At 39.0% G+C, this 26,212-nt stretch overlaps 2 protein-coding genes across 5 annotated transcripts in view; both read right to left on the bottom strand.

The window, feature by feature from the left end:
• Positions 1–112: 112 nt before the first annotated feature.
• Positions 113–13,010, bottom strand: samd9l (sterile alpha motif domain containing 9 like). Of its 4 annotated transcripts, none has more exons than XM_083565753.1 (4): positions 12,618–13,010; positions 7,734–7,797; positions 5,662–5,713; positions 113–5,566 (listed from the first exon to the last, which is right to left on the bottom strand). In XM_083565753.1, exons 3-4 carry the CDS (start codon positions 5,663–5,665, stop codon positions 969–971), a joined length of 4,602 nt encoding a protein of 1,533 aa, XP_083421879.1. In that variant the 5' UTR covers positions 5,666–5,713; positions 7,734–7,797; positions 12,618–13,010; the 3' UTR covers positions 113–968. The 4 variants fall into 4 exon arrangements, with proteins under 4 accessions (XP_083421879.1, XP_083421878.1, XP_083421881.1 ...); XM_083565752.1 differs by having other exon boundaries at positions 7,734–7,806; positions 12,620–13,010; XM_083565755.1 differs by having other exon boundaries at positions 113–5,563; positions 7,734–7,806; positions 12,620–13,010.
• Positions 13,011–14,178: 1,168 nt separating this feature from the next.
• ern1 (endoplasmic reticulum to nucleus signaling 1) overlaps positions 14,179–26,212 on the bottom strand; it is a 31,566-nt gene continuing 19,532 nt past the window's right edge. Inside the window, exons 10-22 of the mRNA XM_083565794.1 lie at positions 23,005–23,170; positions 21,500–21,615; positions 21,108–21,296; positions 20,411–20,669; positions 20,167–20,257; positions 19,868–20,057; positions 19,473–19,572; positions 18,480–18,679; positions 16,862–17,009; positions 16,610–16,737; positions 16,225–16,348; positions 15,989–16,056; positions 14,179–15,736 (exon numbers count right to left, since the gene is read on the bottom strand). Coding sequence (XP_083421920.1) covers positions 15,341–15,736; positions 15,989–16,056; positions 16,225–16,348; positions 16,610–16,737; positions 16,862–17,009; positions 18,480–18,679; positions 19,473–19,572; positions 19,868–20,057; positions 20,167–20,257; positions 20,411–20,669; positions 21,108–21,296; positions 21,500–21,615; positions 23,005–23,170 — 2,175 coding nt within the window. The 3' untranslated portion in view covers positions 14,179–15,340. The remainder of the gene's footprint in view (positions 15,737–15,988; positions 16,057–16,224; positions 16,349–16,609; positions 16,738–16,861; positions 17,010–18,479; positions 18,680–19,472; positions 19,573–19,867; positions 20,058–20,166; positions 20,258–20,410; positions 20,670–21,107; positions 21,297–21,499; positions 21,616–23,004; positions 23,171–26,212) is intronic.

Below are 26,212 nucleotides of genomic sequence, written 5' to 3'. Positions count from 1 at the left end.
ACTTCAGCAAAGAGATATTGATACATCCTTTCAATAGGAAAATATCGAATATTTTATATGTAAAATAGGAATATAAATAAATGTCACTTAGTTAAAAAAAATGAAACGCACGTTATTTTCTCAAGTTTAATACAAAAATTAATTTGCTATTGAACAAGGGTTATAAAAAGTGCATAAGAAGACAAGTTTCCTTCATATTTTTGAATATGCTTATTGTTTGAGCAAATGAACTATATTCAAAGGTTGTGCAGAACAAAAAAAACAACAATTCAAAGGAAAATGGTATTATACAATGAATTACAGTACAACAAATACATACCTAATGTGCAGTGAAATGTTTCATCACAATGTCAGTTAGCAATAAAAAAAGTTGATATTTTCAGCATAAATTCAGCATATCAAAGGTAAGCTATAAAAATGTTTTGAGACACACAAATATAATAATAATAAAAAAAAAATTGATAAAAAGAAAAATTAACAATAACATACTCTATATCTAAATATGGTAAACAGAGTAAGAGAAGTAAAGGTTTAAGTAAGAAAAGAAACACCACCATTTCATCAACTGACAGAATAATGACACATAATGATACATGTATGTCAATTCCCTTTAAACCCAATAACATTATTTTCTCCGATTTTGACATTGTTAAACAGGTGATGGTGAAGTGCTTTGTTCACCGTCTCAATCACGGTGCTTAGAATGCAGAAGAGTCCTAAAAGCTTATTCGCATGTTTCATTTAAAAGAACACTAAAAGGCTCCTTTGTTTTTCATGCATGACTGCATTAAAGTAAACATTTAAGACTAGATTTTGACATTAATTTATTACTAAAATTCAACAGCTATTATTAAGAGCTCAGTTTGCTTGGATGTCACTGTTTTGCTAAAATAATATGGAGATAGATTCGTTTTCACACGTTTCCTTGTTTTCCAGGTATCTGTAGCCTTTTGGTAGGTTTAATTTGACTATTTTCTTGCGGTGACATTGTACGCTACAGGACCTCTGAATGTGAAGCCGAGATAGAATGTGACATTCTCATTGCCATAGGGCACTGAGTGAACATAGAGTGGATGAATGGGAAACTTATTCATCTTAGGGCCCTCAAGGTACACAATGCCGTCTTCGGTCCAACCGTTCACGCGTTTGAGCACCGCAGCGATTTCTGGCGTTTTCCACAATTCCCCTCTGAACCATTTCATCCGCTTTTCTGAAACGGTTTCGGAAAGTTTCGTGATACTTTCAATCTTACTCTTGTGGACAAATTTTTTATATCCACCTCCATTCCCCAGGAAGAAGTGAGTGTAAATTCTCCTTCTTCTATGAGGGATATCTTTCATTTTGGCCCAGTATGTTCGCTGAAGGAATCTGAGAGCAGACAAAACGATTTCATATTTGTCTTCTGTTTCACGTGCTGTGTCATGCTCCTCTGGCCAAAACAGCAAGATGCATAAAAACAGAGCACTCGACAGGCATCTTGATTTGTCGTGTGGGAAAAGGTTGCTGAGTTTTTGCAGATCAATTAGAGCAGCCAGTTTAGGTGACATGGGTGAGACAGCACTTAGAGCAAAATGCGATGCTATGTAGTTGACCAGATCTACTTGATGCATTTTGGCATGCATTGGATTTTTTGGATATAGTGAAATTATGTCCTCCAAAGTTTTGACCTTGTCCTTGTCTTTCTGGTCAAGGATGGAAAAGACTGTTGTGATGTTTCCCCCACCGAGCTTGTAGATAATCATGCGTTTAAAGAAGGGAGTCAAGGTAGCTGGATCTGATTGACTAGGCATATTGCTGAGTGAAGCCTCACTGAAAAACTTGCCATAAACAGAAGACTTGGTTACCAGCCAGTGCTTTGGGCGACTTACTGTCATCTCACAGCTTATAGAAGATTCTTGGTCTTCTGCACTCAAGTCTGTTTGGAAATAACTCAAGTCCTCTGATATCCACTCCAATGCTTCCCGCATTGTGGTCTGAAGTTTTTTGATTTTGCTGTGAAAATGTTCCCATGGTTTCTCAACCTCTTTCGGAATGTGGTCTGTGAGAAGGTATTTCAGGCATTCAGAACGGCCATCACTCTTGTTTGAAAACACCGGAAGTGAAGAGATTAGCTTTAACAAACTGCATCCCACCTCTACAACAGCAAAGAATCCTGAATTGTTCATTGTTTCAGTGTCTGCAACGGCTACCTTCTCACATTCTTGGAAACATTCAATGGCTTTAAGTGCTGTTTCGATTGCATCTGCTGTGTTCTCTGCTGTTTTGCGAATCTTTTCTATGGCTTTGTATTTCATTGTGAACCATCTTCTGTACACCTGGCCTTTGGTGTCAAGAATGTAGGAGTTGTTAGGCATTTTATTTGCTGCAATGTCTGCCCAACGTTCTGCCTCTTCAAATCTTTCATGTCTGTAAGTGAGTCGAGCTAGTTGCTGAGCAAATAATGCATCATTGTTGAATCTTTTGTATGCTTCATTGAGAAGCTCAATTGCCTTTCCTGGATTTTCCTTTTCTCTTACATATTCAATGAGGGGAGAGAAAAAGCTGTCCGATTCATCACCTTTGCTAATCCTGTATCGTCTCATGAACAAAGCACGAAGAAACTTAATGTACTCTTCTCTCCCAAATCTGTGTTCAAAGAGTACATCATTGTTGAGAAAATCAAGTGCAAGGTCACTTTGTTGTTGTCTCTCACTCAAAAGCTGATTGAGAATTTCCTTTGCAACCAGCGGATGAATGATTCTGATGGATTTAATATAGGTCCGTTCATCTCTCAAATGTATAAAGACCAGTTTAGCCTGCTCACTCAGAGAACCCTCGAATGCATGCTGTCGAAATCTGTCCACACGTATAGATAAATCAAGAAGGGCTTCACAATGTGACTGAGAAATAAAAGAGTTCTGAACGTATGTGTTGAGCAGAGCCACATAGCGAGTGAGTTGAGTGACGACAGACTTGTGGTCAATGTCTTGGAGTAAATGCGTTACAAACTGTTTTACATATTTTGCAATGATCTCATGTCCAAATTCCTCACTCATTAATATAAATGTCAGGATGAACTCTGGCTGGAACTGTTCCTCAAGTTTTATCCGTTTACCTGCAAACTCTCTTTTCTCTTCTGCTGAAAGTTTGTGAGTCACAGAGACATTTAGTAGGGGTGACCCCTTACACAGTTTCTCTGGGGTGTGGGATCGTCTACAGCTGAGGAGAATAAAGCATGGTATTCCCATTGCAATCTTCTTGGTGTATACAGCTACTTCTAATTCATTTTTCAAGTCTTCCAAATACTCTTTTTCACCATCCTCAATAAGTAAGAGTACAGGTAAGCATTTCTGTGGATTCTTTTCTTCATACTCCCGAAGTTTAACAGCATGTTCGGCAACTGTGGCAGCAGAGTATGATGGTTTCACCACTGCACACCTCAGGTCCTTTCTTTGGTTCCAAAGGACCTGCCTTGCTACTGTACTACCACCACTGCCCGGATGATGGTAGAGATTGATGTTATCAATGGGCATCTGATCATGACTCCATTTCAGAATATCCCTCAGAAGTTTGGTCACCTCGTGGTATGCATCTCTTTGAATCATCTCCCCAACAAACTTTTTCTCTGCAAGCCAAAAGTTCATCCATGTCACTTTTGCTCCGAGATAAAACTGTCTCTCGATTTCTTTTTTCTCCAAATCAATGAACTCGGGGCTGGTGTCATCACATTGGTTGCTACCTAAAATCTCCAAGGAGCACATTTTTTCCTCCTCACATGTTTCAAGACAGCATTCCCCTTTAACATAAACAGCTAAGTGCTTGGCTGTACGAGTGGTGTTGGTCTGAACGCTCTGGAGAGTAGCATTAACGTGGCTCATTTTCATCCCTACGACACTTTTAAGGTTTACAGTTTCACTGTCACAGGATCCAAGAGCAAATGCCTGCCATTTATGAAAGTTTTCCACTGATTCTGAGATGCATATGATGTCGTCATGACCCTCCATGTCAGTGAAAAACTCATAGAAAGTGTTCAGCAGAGGTATCTCAACAGGAGAATTAAGAAGAAAGATGACATGGAAGGTTCCTTTGGGCAGAATATCCTTGCAGATCAATGAAACGCAATCCTTGAGAAATGTCCTCCTTGTTTTAGACCAAGTATTTTCATCACAAGGCATCTCATTCCCTTTGAAATCAGTTCGCCCATTACAAAATATCCAACTTATTTGTTCAAACAAGTGGAGGTGGCTCTCAAATTCACTGATGCTCAAGCCACTTGGAATTTTGTAATTCTGCATGAAATGAAGGTTCACGGCATGATGCTTAACATATTGGTGACATAATCCAGACACCATGGAATCTGGGTCAAAGTCAAACACACAGAATAGCTTCATATTTACTAAAAAATCGATGTGGTTCAGATCTTCCTTTGAAAACTTATTTGTGACGAGAATGTACCACTTCTCCTTTTCCATCAGTTTCTTCCCACTTGTTACAAGCATGATTAGTTTTCTTCCAAGATCTGGGCAAAGGTCTGGGCTCGTAAAACAGTGTGCTTGCTCTGCCTCTTCTCTTTGAGCATCTCTGACGTGGACTGCTTGGTAAAATTCATTTATTTCACCGACTGGTTCTGTTTTGGCACCAGTCCTGCGATAAATTGTTCCTTTTTCAAATTCAACTTTATTGGACTTTTCTTTAAAGTTGGGCAAGCGGACTGAAAAAACCCTATTCTTCACAATGCTCACGGAAGGAGCAATATCAACTTCAACTACGTAGTGTTCGTCTTTGCTATTCGGGTCCACTACCAGAATGAATTCGGGTGGTCGAATACACTGCCTTACAATCTCACTGTCAGAGGTGGAGAAACTCCTTTCAATGTGATCCAGTGCATCAACATACATGTCTTTTTCTGCAATTGGAATGCCAATGATTTCACCGTGCACAAAGCCGGAATTTTCCCTGCTGTCCATTATACCAAAGTGTATTGTGCCATTTGATCTCATGTTTATGCACCCTATGGCAAATTTTAAAACTTCCCTTGCCAACTTTGCTTGAAGTCTTGGGCGGTCTAATTTAACAGCAGTGGTAAATGCCTTGTACTCATGACAAGGTGTTATTAGATCAATGACGCCAGTTTCAGGGTAAAGAACATTGTGCTTCACATATATATAGTCAGCACCCTTTGTACCAAAAGGTCGTGGCTTTGAATCCCTTATTGTTGTTGGAACAATCAAAGAATCCTGTTCCTCATTTCCTTTTTGTGGAGTGCTGGTTGTTGAGTTAGTTTTGGTGGATACTGCTCCATGATTATCGTTTTCAGCAGTCCTTTCATGTGCATTATCCTTCGGCTTCTGAGCCTTTTGTAAAGTATTAACCAACTCATTTCTTTTCTTAATTATCAAATGTGCTGGGCCAGATTTCATTCCAGTCTCTTTTTTCAGATATTCCTCTGTGATTTCAAGGAGTATTCGGCCATCTACTTCTTCTTCAAAAAGTTTTCTAATGTAAGTTTCTTTCACTCCTATTGAGGTTAACCAGTTGCTTACCATGGACTCTGTCCATTTTTCAACTGGAGTGCTGTGAAGGTCTTCTGTATGGAAACAATAAATTAAATCACAACAAGGCCTGAATAAATAAAAAAAATATTGGCAAGAAAAATGCTCATTCATATATATTAATACTTGCCCATTATGTCTTTTGCACGATCACTGTGCTCCACGAATTCACCTCAAAGTACCTAAAATCAAAAAACAAACAAATAAATAAACAAACAGACAGCCTTAAAATATAGAAGCAAATAATAATAAAAAAAGAACAAGTACAGACACAGTGAATGTATGATTTGATAATGCTGTGTTTTTTTTAAAAAAACATTGCTCATACACTGTATAGTATACACTGTACACAGACCCGGTTGGGTGTGTGTGTGTGTGTGTGTGTGTGTGTGTGTATATGTGTGTGTGTGTGTGTGTGTGTGTGTGTGTGTGTGTGTGGTTGGGGACCCCTGGATTAATTCATTCAATGTATTCATTTATACAACCCCAATTCCAAAATAAAAGTTGGGACAATGTGGAAACAAAAACAGAATGCAATAATTTGTAAATCTTATAAACCTGTATTTTATTCAAAATACTAAATAAAAAACTTTAAAATGTTTAAACTAAGGAAATGTACATAAAGAAAATTCTATTTTATGGCTGCAACATGTCACAGCAAGTTGACACGGGGCAAAAAAAATGCTGGAAAAGTAAGTGTTACTAAAAAGAAACAGCTGGAGGAACATTTTGCAACTAATTGGGTTAATTGGCAACAGGTCAATTCCATGACTGGGTATAAAAGAAGTATCTTACAGACTCAGAATCTCTCAGAAGTGAAGATGGGCAGAGGGATCACCAACCTGTGAAAACCTGTGTCTACAAGTTGTGTAACAATTGTGGAATAATGGTTCTTTGACTTTGAATATCTTACCATCTACGGTAAGTAATATCAATAGATTCAGAGTATTTGACAAAATCTCTGTGTGCAAGAGACAAGGATTAAAATCAATATTGGATGCCTGTGGTCTTTGGGCCTCAGGTGGCAATGCATTAATAACAGGCATTATTCTGTACTGGATATCACTGTGTACAGAAACACAGTTTGCCTTGTCATCAAATAAGTAATGAAGTTTAAAGCTCTATTACACCAAGAAAAAGCCATATGGGAACATGATCCAGAAATGCCGCCATTTACTTTTGGCCAAAGCTAATTTCAAATGAAATAAAGCAAAATGGAAAATTGTGTTGTGGTCAGACAAATCTAAATTTGAAATTCTTTGAAATAGGGGTGAATCATTGCCTATGGAATGGGACGCTTTCATATATAAAAAGGCGCCATCCATGCTGTAAATATACAGAGCAACATATGTTTCAATCCAGACGTAATCGTTTTTTAGGGAAGACCTTGCATATTTCAGCAAGACAATGCTAAACCACATACACATTTATTACAAATTATAACAGCATGGTTTCTTAGTGCTGAACTGGCCTTTTGCCAATTGCAAATATTTGGTGCAGCATAAAATGAAAAATAAAATAAAGACCCAGGACTGTTCAGCAGTTAGAAATGTATCAAACATGAATGGGACAACATTCCTCTTCCAAAACTGTAGCAACTAATCTGCTCAGTTCCTAGATATACATGGACTGTTATTGAAAGTTGAGAGGATGCTACACAGAGGTAAACATGTCCCTCTCCCGACTTTTTTAAAACGTGTTGCGGCCATCAAGATCAAAATGACCTTAACAATTATACATTTCCTTAGTTTAAACATTTGATATGTTTCCTATTTTCTATTGTGAATAAAATATGGGTTTATAAGACATGCAAATGCATTTGCTATTTATTTACATTTTAAATAATTTTACATTTTTATTTATACATTTACATTTTACAGCGTCCCAACTCTTTTTTTGTAATTTGAGGTGTCCTTTTTTATACATTTTCATTTTGTTGCTTTTAATCATAGAATAGTGTGCCTTATTTATCAAGTTATGAGTTGGAATTTACTTGTAAATAAATTGAAAAGCCCATTGTTTGCTCGACTTATCGCAGTTAAATTGGTCTGTCGGTTTATGCTGTAATAGGCTTGGAACACAATTGCAGAAACATAAAAACCATTATACTCATATTTAATCTAACAAATGCTCTTAAATGCAATAAGAAATAAACAGAAACAAAGATGAACATTTGAATGTTTGAATGAATTAATTACTTACTTAAGTAGAAAGAAACTCCTTCAGTTCACTAATGCTGACTCATCTGCAAACGGAACAAACTGGGGGAACAAACCTAAACAGAAAATGCATATGAGGATGTTTGAGCTCACAATATGTCAGCACTAAATAAACCAAATTTTGCATACCTGCATAAAACATCAGTCCTGCACCACTGAGCATGTTAAATTTTTCATCAGCTTTGCTTTCCACACCAATAGGTTAATTAATGCAGTTTTCTACCTTTCCAGTTTCTGGAATAGACTGTGTGCAATGAACATGGCAAGTAGGCATCAATAGGAACATGGAAGGTGAGAAAACATGCTGCATTTTGGTTCAGCCGCAGGTGTCTACTTCTTCTTCTTCTTCTTTCGGCTGCTCCCATTAGGGGTCGCCACAGCGGATCATCTGTCTCCATACCACCCTGTCCTCTACATCTGCCTCTTTCACACCAACTACCTGCATGTCTTCCCTCACCACATCCATGAACCTCCTCCTTGGCCTTCCCCCTTTTCCTCCTACCTGGTGGCTCCATCCTCAGCATTCTTCTACCAATATAATTCATGTCCCTCCTCTGTTATGTCGCTCAGTTTTTTGGCTTGAAGTTTGTGAAACCAATTACATAAAAAAATTCATAAATTAGCCGCTTCGTTGTTTAAGCCGCGGGGTTCAAAACGTATATTCCGAAAAATACGGTAGTTACATGTAAGCAATAAGATCTCAAAATGTTGCAAGCAGGAAAAATGGGCAAGCATATGTTTCTGAGAGGCTTTATCAAGGGTCAAATTGTGATGGCTCCAAAAGAGTGAAAAAGCTAAGATACAGTAAGAAGGTGTCAGAACACACAGTGCTGCAGTCTTGCATTCAGATGGATGTTACATTGACCCCCTACCTAAACATTATTGCAAACCAACTATAACCCTTCATAACATGTGCTTTAATTGTTTGATAACAGTGACCTCTTACAGCATGCTGAACAAATTAGTCTGTTTCATTGAGGCCCAACCTCGCAACTGTCAGGACTAAAAGGATGTGTTGCTAATGTCTTGATGTCAGACACCACATTATACTTTAAGAAGTCTTTTGGAGTCCAAGTGTTTGTAATTTTTTGGAAAGTATTACAATTTTACTTAATTCTCTTGATATTCTAACTCACAAGGAGTGCTAAAATACGATGTGGGGCAAAGACAGTAGAAAGAAGGAAGACCGAGAATCCATATTGGCCCATGTAACTGTATGACATGACTGTCTATCAGTTTTGGACTAAAATGAGGAAACATATTTCATATTTAAATTTTCACAATTTTCTCATTTGATTTGTAATGTTAAATGTTTCTCTGGTGGTGAGAAAATTAAAACTTACATTTTTTCAAAAGAGTAACACGATAAGTTGACAGGACATGGAATTCCACTTCTTTTTTTTATATTTTGTTTTACATATATTTATAATTTTAATATGTATATATTTTTAATAGTTTGTTATATACATTCACATTCAGTTTACACATTCTGGGTTTTTTCCACAGGGTAGGGAACATGGGTGTGTTTTTTACAGAAAAGTTTGGCAAATGGTGAAAATAACTAATGTTTACTGAAACAAAACTATGTGGGGTGAAAAACATACAGTGAGGAAAATAAGTATTTGAACACCCTGCTATTTTGCAAGTCCTACTTAGAAATCATTGGGGGGGTCTGAAATTGGGGTCTGAACCTCCACAAGGCTGGAAAGGGCTACGGGGAAATTGCCAAGCAGCTTGGTGAAAAAAGGTCCACTGTTGGAGCAATCATTAGAAAATGGAAGAAGCTAAACATGACTGTCAGTCTCCCTCGGACTGGGGCTCCATGCAAGATCTCACCTCGTGGGGTCTCAATGATCTTAAGGAAGGTGAGAAATCAGCCCAGAACTACACGGGAGGAGCTGGTCAATGACCTGAAAAGAGCTGGGACCACCGTTTCCAAGGTTACTGTTGGTAATACACTAAGATGTCATGGTTTGAAATCATGCATGGCACGGAAGGTTCCCCTGCTTAAACCAGCACATGTCCAGGCACGTCTTAAGTTTGCCAATGACCATTTGGATGATCCAGAGGAGTCATGGGAGAAAGTCATGTGGTCAGATGAGACCAAAATAGAACTTTTGGGTCATAATTCCACTAAACGTGTTTGGAGGAAGAAGAATGATGAGTACCATCCCAAGAACACCATCCCTACTGTGAAGCATAGGGGTGGTAGCATCATGCTTTGGGGGTGTTTTTCTGCACATGGGACAGGGCAACTGCACTGTATTAAGGAGAGGATGACCGGGGCCATGTATTGCGAGATTTTGGGGAACAACCTCCTTCCCTCAGTTAGAGCATTGAAGATGGGTCGAGGCTGGGTCTTCCAACATGACAATGACCCGAAGCACACAGCCAGGATAACCAAGGAGTGGCTCTGTAAGAAGCATATCAAGGTTCGGGCATGGCCTAGCCAGTCTCCAGACCTAAACCCAATAGAGAATCTTTGGAGGGAGCTCAAACTGCATGTTTCTCAGTGACAGGCCAGAAACCTGACTGATCTAGAGAAGATCTGTATGGAGGAGTGGGCCAAAATCCATCCTGCAGTGTGTGCAAACCTGGTGAAAAACTACAGGAAACGTTTGACCTCTGTAATTGCAAACAAAGGCTACTGTACCAAATATTAACATTGACTTTCTCAGGTGTTTCTCAAATACTTATTTGCAGCTGTATCATACAAATAAATAGTTAAAAAAATCATACATTGTGATTTCTGGATTTTTTTTTTTTTAGATTATGTCTCTCACAGTGGACATGCACCTACGATGACAATTTCAGACCCCTCCATGATTTCTAAGTGGGAGAACTTGCAAAATAGCAGGGTGTTCTAATACTTATTTTCCTCACTGTATGTGTCAGAGGTGGCAAAAGTACCTCCTTCACTTAAGTAGAAGTACAGATACTCATATTTTAAAACACTGGTCAAAGTTGGTAAAAGACTACACTTTTTTAACTCAAGATAAAGTACATAAGTTTGGGCTCTGGCTCTAAGTACAAAGTAGCCATTACTACTACCTGTTTCAGTGTCACGCTGGTAACTGGACCTTATGTCATATTAACATTAGGGCTGTCAAACTATTAAAATATTAATTGTGATTAATCTGACAATTGTCATAAATTAACTTAATTAATAATCGCATTATTATGTTCTAAATGTACCTTAAATTAATACTTTTTGTTTATTGTTAGTGTAACCAAATTCAACATGAAGCATGAAGACAAAATATTTTTGTAAATGTTTTAAAGTAATTATGGTGTTTTAAATTGTGTAAATAATCAGGAAACCAAGCGGAATCTTTGCTATGTTTCTACACAGACGGTTAATGAGGTGATACCGGAGAAACTGTTCCTGCTCTAACTTTCATATGGAATACAGAATCAGAGAATATTTTATTTGGATGTGAATTTGTTTATTTAAAAGCAAATTTTTCGAGCTTGCTATTTATATATGTATTATGTCTGTGAGGCGAATATTGATTTATTTATGTGTCTGTGAAGTGAGATGACAGAGACAGAGCACAGTCTGTGTTTTCTTTGTTTTACAAAAGCACAATGTTTTGTTGTTATTGTGATTCTTTACAAATAAAAGTAGACCCTTAACAGATTCGAATGATGTGTTGCTCTCATTGAAACTTCGTTTCGGCGTTATGAGAAGGAAAAAATGCCACAGAACGCGCCGGCACGTTTGTCGACCCCCAGAGGGTTCATTGTGCATTATGGCGGATTTTGGTGCTAATTTAAGACATGGCGCATTAGTAAAACAAATATTTATTGTTCAAAAATAATAATTTCGGTGGGTTTTATTTACTTAATTTTCATATATAAGTAAAGAAAGGACGTCGTAAATAAATGTGGGTTGCATTGAATGTTTTAAATTCATTTTAACAGCCCTAAACATTATATTAATACAAAACGAAATTCAGTGTTCTAGTGAATGTATCCAGGCTGAACATCCACCATTTAGAAAACAAGTGGAAAAAAGATGATGATGATCAGGAATGAGTCTGTTCTCAGTCATGTTTTACATCTCTGACTCCCTCTGTCTCATCCACATAAACCCCATACTTCCTGTTGCCTTCTTAGTGTTAGCTTAGTATAAAAGCCTACACCTGTAGTGTGTGAGAACCAGGAAATGATGGTAGTGCTAGATGACAGGAAATATGTTGATGGGTTGAAAACGGCGCGGAATGAGCAGAAAAAAATATTGACAGTTCACCAAATAGATATTTGTGTAAAAATTTAATAAGTGAAAGTAAAACGTTGTCCGAAAAAAATAAATAATAAAGTAATGACCAAAAAAATCTACCAAAGTACATTCGTGAACTATTTGTGCTTCGTTACTTCCCACTTGTGGTGTGAGTGCGCATGTCAGTGTCTGTACATAAATCGGGCCTCAGCAACAGCGACCTCTATAGGCAGAGACGCCATGTCACTAAAGAAGCAAACCAAACTGGATAAAAACTGTATATCTACAAAATATCAATTATCAATCTACAAACAGGCAATAAGTAAATAATGTAGAAAATTGCTGATACCGCAGCATTATTTTGTAGCATATAGAAGGACAATCCAAAAATTCCTGATAAGGGCCTGTCCTGTTAGTTAACAAACAGCAAAACAACACTACACACAAAACACTGACAAATATTCCCATAAATATCAGATATACATGCAAATTCATTCCTACAGGCGCTTTAAATACGAGGAAATGGATAAAAAGGTAATACCGACATCTGCAGCATTAATATTCAGCAATATTCTTACAGGATAATAACCCTAGATGTAATGCAGGTATACCAGGGGGATTTATTCCGACGCAGTTTGCACACTTACTTCTTGGAGGTCCAAATGCAGCGGAAAATAGAGAAATCCGTCACATTTCTTTTAGGGACGTCAGCCACAATATATCACAAACATCTCCTCTTTATTGTCAGATTTCTTGGTTTCCTGTCGTTTGCGTATCGAATGTAATGTAATGGCGTTTTAGGTCCCCAGTCCCGCCCGCATTCACAGCGCCGCCGACACTCAGACAGCAAGGTTTCGTTTCTGTGAAAGTGAAAAAGATTCACAGGCAAATCATGAGCTCACTTTCTCCTTCCTGCCCGCTCCAATCCACAAATATCTGCTCTACCAGCTGTATTTTCTGATGATTGTTTTTAAATGGGAATGAGAATGAATATATCCAGCTCAATACGAACTGGACTGTGACTGGAGCACTGATGGAAGGAAGTAGAGATCCGGAAGTGTGAAATGGAATCTTGTTAATCATGGACAGGAATGAAAAGTCAAAATCTATATCAGACACACAGTAACATGTGACATTTGGGAAAGTTTGGGTAGAAGGATTATATTCTCAACAACCTGACAGACTAAAGATACATGAGATCACCGTGGATGGTGCAACATATGGATAAATTTTGGGCTGTCCGAATAGTTTTGACAATTGTTGCGGGATTCATTAAGAGTTGTGACTGGAAGTCTGTTTTGTTCAAGTTGTCTTTTGGGCACTTGAGAGAAATTGTGCAGCTTTGGGGAGCCCGAGTCCAGTGCAGCCCACCATAATGAAGGAAATTGAAAAGAACAACTCCCTGAAATGATATTAGAAAAAAACTAAAGAGGAACCAGATGGGTCCTTATCTGGGTGATCCAGAATTTATATCCAATTATAGTTCCTTCATTTGTTGAAGTTGTCAACTGTTCACTGATGGGACACTTAAATGCAAACTAAGCCTTCCAAAGTTTTTCCCTTATTTCACCATAGTGTGTAAACTCTAGAGATTGTTGTGCATTAATATCCCAGCAGATCAGAAGTTATAGAAATACTCAAACCAGCACCCAAAATCATACCAAATTCAGTTTAAGATCACATTTTTTTGCCCACCCTGGTCACATTTCCTGAAAGCTAATGGGCTACATGGCCTACGATCTTCATGCTTTATGAAGGGTTAACTTTATAAGTATTAAATAGCCTGGCTTTGACCTGGATTTTATGATGCACCCGTTCCTAGGAAGATTAGCAACTGTATTAAAGTCTCTCCATTTTCAGTCATTCTTACTGTTAAATACTGAATTTGAAGTTTTTTGAGCATAACCGCTTATTACCCATTACCAGATTGATGAGCAGCAACCGTGGTGTATCTGAAGTCATTGTAAAAGTAAAAGTCACATTTGTTGATGATAAATTTATCTTGTACATTTCATTAATAACAACTGGCTCCTCTCCTTATAACTGTAGATGTAGGCAGGGTGTAATTCCCCCCCCCCCCCCCTCCTCCCCCTGATTTCTGAATGCTGGCTTACTTTTTGGGTAAACATTTTTCCACACCTGAAGCAATATTTTAGTTTAGAGAAGTTCCCCATGGCTGTGTTGTCAAAGCGCAGAGTTGCACACATCAGGTTGTAATGATTTAATTAAAAGTTTAGCATTGTACAATAGCAGCTTTTAATAATAATAATAATAATAATAATAATAAAAAAAAAAAAAAAAAGATCAAACACGATCTTGGACTTTTCTTCAACATGTGGAAATTTTTTTTAAATAAATTAATGTGCCCCTCAGGGACAATCACAAACAAATTTGTCCATGTAAAGCTAACTGTGTGGCTATGGTTCCTAGTTAATGCATTAAAATGTGGAAATTTCTGGACCTGCATTCATTTAAGCTGTGCTCGAATGTGGCCCAAGTGTGCATACATTCAATAGCAGGGAAGAAGATGAGACCTAATTTGATGAGAAATAAACTACTTGCTTGGATACTTATGAAACTTGATCTATTCTTCATGCCTGATACTTGTTTTTGTAACTGACACCTATTAAAAATTTCTGTCTAAAATTTTTTTACCAGCCATAGACAAAATAAAAAAAATACATTTGATTTTACATTTATATTAATTATGTCTCAGCATATAAACTGTACACTGTAATTTGCAACTAAGAAGCGATGATGATGATGATGATGATGATGATAAAAAAACAAAACAAAAACGGAAATGTATTTCATGACAAATATTCCAGTTCCCTTTGTATACAAATGAGGTCAGCAGCAGCATAGCAACAGGCGGGAACAGTTATCTCCCCTGACTTCACACTGCCAACACAGGGGGGAAACAGCGGGTTTAAAAAGGCACACTGGCCATGCTGACTGATTATCACCAATCAAGATATGTACGAAAATATATCGATTTAACAGCAAGGTCTCTGAATATCACTGACATTGCACAGTAGAATAAATTTTACAGTTCAATACAAATAGTCTTCGTCTCATGCGTTTGCAAGCGTCACAGTTTTCAGCATTTACAAAAGAGTTTTTATAATAAAAAAAAGTTCAGCTTCTTATTAGAATTCCATGGTCAAATAACAGGATCAAATCCAGACTTGCCTAGCTTCACCAGGAACTGGGCAGCTCTGAAAAGAGCCATTTTATTTTAAATGGGTAAGGCACTAGGAGAAGGGATGGCACCTCGTGTAAGTAACACAGATTAGGCACTGCAGGCCTGCACTGTAGCAACTCCGAGAGAAGTGTCCATTAAAAATAAAACCAACGTCCCCTTTCTTTTACAGAGCAGCATCTTCGTGCCTGGATGGCACTGAGAAGGCATTTTGCTCCTGCTGCACATATTCAGTGTGTTCAGGCAGTACTGGAGAATCTGATGGTGGGAGGATATCTGGCCCTAAAGGCAGTTCTGTGGGTTCTGAGTGTGTGAATGTAGATAGGTCCTTTTGACTTGGCTCTAGGGGTTTGGGCTCAGGCTGTGTGTTAATGGTCCGTGAAGGCAGCTCTGAGCTGTGGTAGTAGGGGAGAAATAGGCGCTCATGGGCACACAATCGCATGGCCACATGTGTGTGAAGAAGCAGCTGGGGGAAACGCGATGTGAAGTAGGAGATAAAGTCGTCAGGAATGGAGCCCAGTGTCTCTCGAACCTCCTCAGGTAACTCACGGTAATGGTGCTTCTGCAGTCAAAAGAGCATTTTAAAGATTTTAATTTTACTTTAGTTAAAGTTGAAAGTAATTAAACATTATGGAGGTAAAATCATTCCGGTATTTTCAATTGTGTTATGTTAACCATTAATTAATATTAAAAAAGATCCCTTTATTCTGAATGACAACAGAAATAGCTTTTTAGCAACCATATATCCGCATTATATGTTTGAACACATGAACAATGAATGCAGCTCTTTAAAAACATGGAAAATCATACTTGCCTTGTTTCTCATGGCCCGCATAAGATCTCGAACAGAGCCACCTTTGTAGGAACGGAATTTGCGGAGATCTGTTGAAGGAAAACTACGATTAGCTTACAATAAAGTACTGGCGCAGGGACTATTGTGCAAAGATTCATTGTGCACAGATACATTTATAATTAATTCATGCCCTGAAATATAATAGATTTACCACAATTACAGCAGCCAATACGGTAAAAGAACAAAGCTGCCTGCACCTGTTTGTAAAGGCAACGTGATATGTTCCCTCCAGTCTCCTTTCACTACGGCCCGCCCTCCTCTTTCCAACTGCCTCACGATTGGTCCATCTAGTGGCTCCTTCTCTATTCGGTCACTCACGTCCTAGGGGAAAGAGATCATAGTTATGTGTTGGGTCAAGCAGCCATAGAATCAGACTGGTGTGTAAATGTGTTTTTTTTCATGATCTGTAAAACTGTAAGACTCTTTTGTAATGATCTTCCTAAACATGGCCCTTAGAATGTCATCTGAACAGAAAAGTTCTCCAAGATGCTTAGAAAACCATACCACCTAATTCATATATTAATTATTCGGTACATGCCACTTTCCTAAACAGAATATAATGCTGCACTGTTTTCACTCTACCTGGAAGAACTGCAGCTGCTTTTCCAAGCTCCAGAAAAAGGGGTGTTTGAGCACTCGTTCTGCTGACGGTCTCTTCTCAGGCTCCATGCTCAACATCTGCTCGACCAGGTTCATGGCCACAATGTCTTCTGCAAAAGAACGGGTTTATATACGATCATATAATAAAATAGAACAAGAGCATGCTTACCGTACAGATTTGATCCTGATTGATAAACAAAAATAAGGGATATGTACAGGAAATAAGAGACATACCGTGCTTTTCTGGCTGCAAGTGGTCCAGTGAATAAACTCCCAGGAGAATGTTAGCTTGCCGCTGCAGGGACTTTCCAAATGGATGACATCCCTGTGACACCACGTAGTAAAACACGCAGCCGGCAGAAAAGATGTCCACTTTGCATGTCTGGAATTGAGGTCAGAGCCAAGGATGTCTTTAGTCAGTCATTACATTATATTACTCTAAAGCAAAATGCCCCTGAAGGTTTAATGAAATGAATGTTGGTCGGAAAGTGCCTGTATTTATGGCTTCAAGGTACACTATTTAAACAAAAGTAATGGGACACCTGACTTTTCCCTGTGATTCTTCCCTGAACTTTTACAACAGAATTAGAGGCACACGACTGTGTACAAGGTCTTTGGATGCAGTAGCTTTTGCATCATCCCTTTACTTGAACTAAAAGATCTAAACCTGTTCCAGCATGGCAAAAAGCCAGCTCCATGTAAATATGGTTAGGAAAATGTTTTGTTTTTTTTTTGGAGTGGAAGATTGGCCTTGATTGGCCCTCTACAGAGCTCTGACCTCAAACCTGCTGAACACCTGCTGCATCCCAGGCCTCCTCGTCCTGCATAATGAGCACAAAATTTCACAATATATAGCAGCAATAGGGACTAAACATGGACCTGGAGGTTCAAAAAGCAAATACTCTGGTCAGGTGTCCAGAAATCTTTCCATATAGTGTATAAATTAACATTTTTATGCACAAGAATGTCTCAAATAGTTTAGTCTCAATAACAGAACAAGCTGTGGGTTCTTATTAACTTGGAGGGGAAGGGGTTGGGGGCGGGATTGGGGGAAGCTTGGTAAGGCAACAGAATCTGACTTGTTTTATAAAATGTGAAACATTGTGTTGATCTTATGTTTGGTGAAATCTAGCACAAGAGGAGCAAACCATGCAAATTTATTATAAAAACACGCTGTAACTAAAAAAATAGTAATTATGTCATTTTAAATATAGTATTATTCATTATTATTGGTTTCTGTCTGAAGCACAAACACTGCAAAGATGTCTTCAATGATTTCTGTAAAGCTGATCGTCCTTGAATAAAATCTATACCACAAGTACAGCCACTCAGACATTTTACAGCACTTGTGAGAGCAGACGAGTCCGCCGTCTATACAGAGTCCTATAATGAGATAGTAATGCATGTAGGTGCATGTCATGTCACTGAAAATGAAAACATGTGTAGAAAATAATAATACTGATGTATAATCAGAGATTAAAGACAAATGTGCTTTTTCTTTTTCTTTATCACATCTGTAAGTAAACTGTTGTAAACACACGTGGCCCAACACAGTCTAAAAATGAGCTGATGCACCAGCACTGTAAATTACACTTACTGTGTCTCCTGTATTATTCATGTCAGCATTTACAAATCGTGTTCATCAGATCAGTGGATTCACTACATTCATTTAAAGTGCTCCTTATGTATATGTTTAAGGAGAAGGTCCATCTCACGTCACCTAGCTCGCAATATGTTGTGCTTGGCCTTCGTACCGCTTCTAGTGAGACAGTGGCACCTGGAAGGATTTGAACTCTCTCGAACTCTCTCGCCAACATTCAAATTTGATACAAATGTGTTTGCTAGCACTTACTGGGTTGTGCTTGGCATCTTCACTAAGCACCTCAGGTGCTATCCACCCCTCTGTGCCAGGAACACCAGACCTCCTGCTGAAACTGTGTCTGCCAGCAGCCAGCTTCTTACACAGGCCAAAATCTGAGATCATGGCACGAACACGCCCGTGGGCATTCGGCATAGACACCAGGATGTTGTGTGGCTTTAGATCTCTGTGAACTGCCAAAAAGGAAGAAAAAATTAAGAGTCTCAAAGAGGGAAAACCAGTGACAAACACCTGCTTAAAGGCAAAAAATAAAGTCAGCCTTAAAGCCCTTTGGAAATCGAAAAGTAAACTATTAAAATGTTATAGAAATAATATAAACATTTAGTTACAGTTTCTTTTCTTCAGTAATACTAGACTTTTATTTAGTGATATTCCTTTTTTAGGTTTGAAGTAAATCTATTTCTCAGTACACTATATGGCAGGTTCTTGGATACCTGACTATCACACCCACATGCATTTGATTTCTCATTTAGTCTATGCCATTATAATTATTTATTATAAAGCTTTTGGGAAGACTTTCACTAGATTCCAAAACACCAGTGGGGATTTGTCCATTCAGCCACACACATTTGTTTAGTTCAAGCAGTGATGTTAAATGAGGGGGCCAGGGGGGGCACGAGGGGAAAAAGGCCCGCAAACAAGCGTGACGGTCTGGTGTCCACAAACCTTTGGCCTTGTAGTGTAAGTACATTGATTCAATCTTCAGTAACTACTTTATCAAGGTCAGGATCATTACGAATCTGGAGCCTTTCCCAGCAACACTGGCAAAATGGCAGGAGAATTCACACTGCATGAGTCGACAGTTCATCGCGAGGCAACATGCGCACACATGCTGCTCAATTCATTATTTTCTTCTTCTTCTTCGCGATTTAGAAGAAAACAGTTGAACCTTACAACAAAATTCCACATTTGAGCAGCTATACACAGATGAAATCTGCACTAATTCATCAGCTGGATTTGCATTACCTATATTGAGCGAATGCAGATGTGCCAGACCAGACATGGTTTGCTGCAGCATGGTCACCGGTTCCAGCCCATGGCGATTAAAATCCTTTTGCTCTACGTACTGCCAAGAAAAACAGCATTTTTATTTAATGCAAACACATTCCAAGTTCCCTAACTTTAAACCTTGTGACAAATTGTACGAGTTTAATCCCAGCTTAATCTTAACATATCATGCAGTTAGAGACAACGTACATATTATTTAGATCTTTATATTACTGCTATATAACACTGCTATACTTTTGTTCATAAGCTTGGCACCATACCTTTTTTCATGACCCAACATTTCTTTTTAAAGATTTAAAATCTATTTATTTATTTTAAACAGATACTGTAGAAGCAGTGCAATGTGTGCTTACCTCTTGTAGAGTAGCGGTACACAACTCAATAGCGATGTACTGGAACTGGCGGTCACGCTCCGTGCAAAAGTAGCGGATGACGTTGGGGTGCTCATCCGATTCACGCAACAACTGCACCTCCCGGTCTGCAAAGCTGAAGCATTCTGGGAGAATTCTTTTCACCGCCACCTGCCGGTTATCAAAATGACCCCTGGGAGACAAAAAGGGAAGAAAAAAAAAAGCAGAAGTGTATTTGTAGGTGAACCACACACGAGCTAATAGTGTAGATGTTTCATAAAACAACAAAATCAGAAGATCACCTGTATACAATAGTGCCCTCAGCCCCATGTCCAAGAACACTCCTGGGATTAAAAGTAATATTTCCGACTCGAACAATGCTGGACTCGTCTTCTGAAGAGAGGAAACAAGATTCACGTAAATAATCAAACAAATGCCAAAAATCGAAGACTGTAATCAACATTCAAGCATTAACGGAAAGCCAGACGTTGTATGTTTGGATGAGACGGATCACGGCAGACACGCGCCATGAAAACTCAATCTCACCTCCATCCTCATGCTCGGCGGCAGACCCCCCTGGTTCCGAGTGAGACATGTTGGAGTGATTGGAGGCACGTGGCGTGGCGTTAGCACTGCTTTGGCCCGAGCTCTCAGCACGGCCACGAGCCACCTCCAGGAAATCACCGTCGGGCAGCAGGTCGCCGGGCGGCTGGAAGAGCAGCTGCTGTTTCTGTAAGAGCTCCAATTTCTCTTCCATTTGCCGCTGGAACTGTTGGTGCTGCAGCTGCTGCTGCTTCTGCATGCTCTAAATACACACAGGCCTTTCAGTCTTTGATATATTTAGTGTGCTTCCCACATAAATGCATAATTTGATGGAGTCATCAAAATATTTGATTATTAATTCAATAGATTAGGCTTATGCCATGACTACGCTTCAATATCAAGATTTTAAACATGTTTAAGTAGACTAAGTGCATTGAAAATTGAGTTTTTGAACTGAAACGCGGTGAGAAAAGAGGCGTAGAAAGTAACAATTAAAACCTAAATTTTAATTTCAAGTAGTAATTCAGAGATATCTAATCGGATTTTAGGGGCCACCTCATATACAACTACAAATATCCCTAAAACTACATGTGGCAGCCGTTAGCCAGCTATACATGGAATTATTCCTTTGAATCCTGCCTAATTTTGTATAACAAGACGTATAGCCAACGTCATGTTATAATATTTTTCTTTTTTTTACCTTGGGGTAAGTGATGATAAAGGCGACCCAGCCAGCCAGAAGGAAAGTGCTGAAGATAATGGTGGCCATGTCTTTGAGCATGGAGTCGACAGGTGCTTCAGAGCGGGGTGGGCGAGGATGCTTCTCCTGGAGAGAATGGACAGGAGGGGGCAAAGGGGTGCTATCCTCCATACCACTTTCATTCACCTTCTGTTTCACAGTAGCAGGGAAACAGAACAATGAGTGAATCAGTGACTGTGCAAGCAAATGCCTGGTCATTTAACTGGTAACTAAGTCTATGAGCAATCCCATGTGAAGGATCCCATTACAAAGATTTGGCTTTCAAACTAGTAGAATGCAGACATATTCTGAAATAAAAAGGCTTGTTGAACAAGCAACAGCATCACCCTCACCTCCTCAATATTTTGCTCTGAAGCAGGAGGAATGACATTGCTGTGCTGACGAGGAAAACCCTCTGGAAATTTTTCCAGAATCTTTTTATGAGCCTCGGGAGGAGTCTCGTGATGACCTACAACAACATAAAAATAAAACCAGAATTCATGGTTGTATAGTCAATCCTTTACAGAGATGGCAAAAGTACACACATCCTTCACTCAAGTAGAAGTACAGATACTAATGTTTTAAAAGACTCTGGTAAAAGTACTGACTACTTTGACTTGAAAAAGTCATGAAACAGTATAAAGACTTGGGCTCTGACATGTAGTAAAAAGTAGCCATTACTACTACCTGTTTTAGTGTCACGCTCATGACTGGACCTCACGTCATATAATTATATTGATATAAAAGAATGTCAAATTCAGTTATCTAATGAATGTATCCAGACTGAACATCCACCATAGAACACAAGTGGAGAAAAGATAATGATGATGATCAGGTGATCAGTCTCAGTCATGTTTACATCTCTGACTCCCTCTGTCTCATCCACATAAACCTTATACCTCTTATTGCCCTCTGCCATGCTCACTGTTAGCTTCGTAAATTAGCCTACATCTGTGGTGTGCGAGAGTCAGGAAATGATACACCAGTGGTAGATTGAAAAAGCCGTGCAATGACAAGAAATAGGTTGAAGGGCTGAAAAAATATCGATCATGTCACCAAATAGATTAAAACTAAACGAGCCGGTTTTGATGTAAGAGGTAGAAAGTACAGATATTCGTGAAATGAAAGTAAAAAGTTGGAAAAATAAATAGTAAAGTACTGATACCAGTAAAAAATCAGTAACAAAGTATTTTTACTTCGATACTTCCCAGCTCTGGGCCTTACTATAAACAAAGAAAGATAGACTAGGAAACCAAACGCTGATTAATATATAAATAATAGTAATAATAATAGTAATAATAAAAAAGGTATAAACGGAAAAAAGCGCAAACTTTATGTACATCCACTAGAGGGCAGTATGACCACACTTCATCCGGGTTAGAGAGAACGAGCAGAGACCAATTAAATGGATGAAGCTGCTTGCACACCAGGCCTTCACTAACAGTGCGTGTTTAGAAAGCGTTTAATGAGAAGTGGTTGGGGAAAAAGGCGGAAGGAGGGCACCTTTAAGCAGTCTGGATGAACATTTATCACCACAATAAACCTTTTTTTTTTTTATTCAAAAACCTCCAGGTCCCCTAGTATCAGGGTGTAATCGCGTGCAATTGTGTATGCAAGCACAAGAGAACAAGCAACAAACATGAGAATTTAGACTGCAAAAATTTCAACATTGACGTATATAAGGATACAGTACAAAAGTAGAGAATGAGAAGGACTTCACCATACATTCTTAACCTCTAGAATGATTGCAATCACTGAACAAAAAGTAGTGTTGCTTTTCAGCTTATTATTATCTGTGATATAATTGATAACTGTCAATAATAATAATAATAATAATAATAATAATGAGATGAGATACCTATAAGCAGGAGGTAGTTCCTCATGTAGTTGATACGGTTCCGCTCCTTCAAAGCTGCATTGAATTTGACACTGGTGCTGGGAGTGATGACGCACTCTTGGTCCTCGTCCACACTGCCCTCCTGGCTACTAGGACCCTCCAACATTGGAAAAGTGCTACCACGTGGCTGAGGGACAAAAACAATGCTCATGAGAACTGTTATCACCAGCAAGGGTGGACACACTCCCTTTATAGCTATTGCCTCTTCAGGGATGGATCGCTGAGAAAGAGACCTATCTGGATTCTAGATTTCACAATAAACTGCAATGAGGCAATAGAATGCAATTCTCCATTATGCAAATACAAAACTTAGCCACTGAAGCGTGCTTTCAAAGCTGATCACGATTGGTGCAGTTATGCAACCAGCCATTTCCAAGCAAAACATTTAATTGAGCTTAAACTAATCAGATAATCAATAAGGCATATAGTTGGCACCACACAATATTGATGTGATTTCGTCAAAAGAAGGAGAGGAAAAATATATATATATTTTTATTTTACAAACATGACTATATTGTCCAAATCATTCTCACTACAAAACACTTCTTTTATCATGCAGTGTTGAGCAATGTGTTCGATTATTTCTTCATGTGCGGAGATTAAAAAAAAAAAATGATTCACTTGAGCAAGGAAAACTAAGCCTCAACCTAAAAACCTCTGAGTCAACGGCACACACCGGAAATGATTCACCTCACACATATGCACAGCAAACTAAATAATTTAGTATTAAAGAGCCTCAGTGAGTCAACGAGCCAGCAGATATTTAATTTGCCTTTTTAAAAAATGTTTCTGTTTGGTATTTTAATAAGGGCTTAAAATAAATTTATCAAAACAGACAGTCACAAAACTGTGCAAAATATAATTGGGGAAAAAAGGATAGGGATATAATGAGGATAGTAAACTGTGTTAAACCTAATTAAATTATGGGAAACCACAATTTGGTTGACAAAAAAAACCTTCAATTTAGGGCAAAATTGCGCTAAATGTGTAATATATATTTCACTATTCAGTAAATATATTCAGCTCTGAATGTGCCTTGGTTGTAATATAAATTGCATTTTTATTGGACTGAAAAACAGGGTGAGAAAAAACAGTATGTACACACAAAGATGCTGATGCACTACATGGACAAAAGTATTGGGACACCTGACTTTTCTATTAATACGGTGCATCCGGAACGTATTCACAGCGCTTCACTTTTTCCGCATTTTATGTTATAGCCTTATTCCAAAATGGATTAAATTCATGATTTTCCTCAAAATGCTACAAACAATACCCCGAAATGACAATGTAAAAGAAAAAAGAAATCACATGTACATGAGTATTCACAGCCTTCGCATTGGCACTCAACATTGAGCTGTGATGTCAGAACACAAACCAAGAAATCCAAGGAACTGTCTGTAGACCTCGGAGACAGGATTGTATCGTGGCACAGATCTGGGGAAGGATACAGAAAAATTTCTGCAGCATTGAAGGTACCATAGAGTACAGGTTATCATCTGTAAATGGTAGAAGTTTGGAACCACCAGGATTCTTCTTAAAGCACACAGCCAGGATAACAAAAGAAGTGGCTACGGGACGACTCTATGAACGTTCTTGAGTGGCCCAGTCAGAGCCCAGACTTAAACCCGATTGAACATCTCTGGAGAGATCTGAAAATGGTGTACTGATGCTCCCTATCAAACTTGATGGAAATTGAGAGGTTCTGCAAAAAAGAATGGGAGAAACTGCCCAAAAATAGGTGTGCCAAGCTTGTGGCATCACACTCAAAAAGACATGAGGCTGTAATTGGTGCCAAAGGAGCTTTAACAAAGTACTGAGCAAAGACTGAATACTTTTTTCCCCGATTTTTATTTGTAATACAGTGGAACCCACTTATTTCGACCTCGGTTAACTCGCCAACCCTATTAAGTCGACGTTATTAACCCTATTAAGTCGAAGTGGAAACGTCAAATTCTCGCTTTGTCTTAGCATTTTTTCACAAGGGTTACAATCCCCTCTGCCACGCCCCCTTCGGCGGCGGCATTCCCTGAAGCACCCTGCTTCTTCTCCTGTGCGTGCCCCACCCGTACGGAGCCCCTTTGCAGTCATGCTGATCACACACACCTGACTCTAATTCACTCACTCATTCAATCTTCTATTTAAGCCCCTTACCTCCACACACTCGTGGTCTGTTATTGTTTGTGCATGATCGTATGTGTTGGTTCATGGCGGTCTGTGTAATCGCGTATATGTATCCCGCTACGTACCCTTCTTCTCGGACTCCGCATTCTCTCAACGGCCCCCCCGGATTACCGTGATCCTGCTGTCTGCACCACGTTTATCCATTGCTGCCCAGCTCTGCACTTTCCATAGCGCGGATCCGTGGATTCTTTACACGAACTGTCTCTGCTTTCACAGAACTTCGGGGACCGCGCTCCTGGAGCGCACCACTGGATATTACTGCTTCGCTACAAGTATTGGTGGATTATCTCCTGAGTATTCTCACTAAACTTTGTTTGCGTTTACTTCGGCTTCCGCCTCCTCATCCGCATTACGGGTTATCTCGATCCGCTTGACCAATGAAACAAATCGTGGCAACGCTGTTGTGTAAAAAAAAACTCCAAAAACACATGCATGCACATTCTCATTTATTAACGCACATCATGTACATAAAGAAATGTCAAACACGGTAATATATTGCCGCCATATTGATTTTCGTTTATCTCGACGCTTTTTGGCGTCCCCTAGGCCGGCGACATAACCGGGTTCCACTGTACATTTAAAAAGATTTTAAACGAACTTCTTTCACGTTGACATTATGGGGTGTTGTTTGTAGAATTCTGAAAAATAATGAATCGATTTTGGAATAAGGCTGTAACAACAAAATGTGGGGAAGAAAAAGCGCTGTGAACACTCTCCGGATGCACTGTAAGTGGTTCATTCCCCAGTCTCTCTAAGCACAAAGTTGGATGCACACTGGATGTGTTTAAGTGAAGGGAAAATGTAAATGGTACCACACCAAACTAAGAGACACAAAGCTGTTCCAGCATGACAATGCCACTGCGTGCAATGTGAGCTTCATGAAGATATGGTTAACGTTGCGTGAAACGATAGCTCTTGATTGACCTGCTTACAGAGCTCCGACCTCAACCCTAGTTGACACCTTCTGGATGAAACATAGCGCTGA

Source organism: Silurus aristotelis (assembly GCF_946808225.1).
Source record: "Silurus aristotelis genome assembly, chromosome: 17".
NCBI classification, from domain to species: Eukaryota; Metazoa; Chordata; class Actinopteri; order Siluriformes; family Siluridae; genus Silurus; species Silurus aristotelis.
Note: the sequence above shows the minus strand (reverse complement) of the source record. Positions and strands in the feature narration are given on the sequence as shown.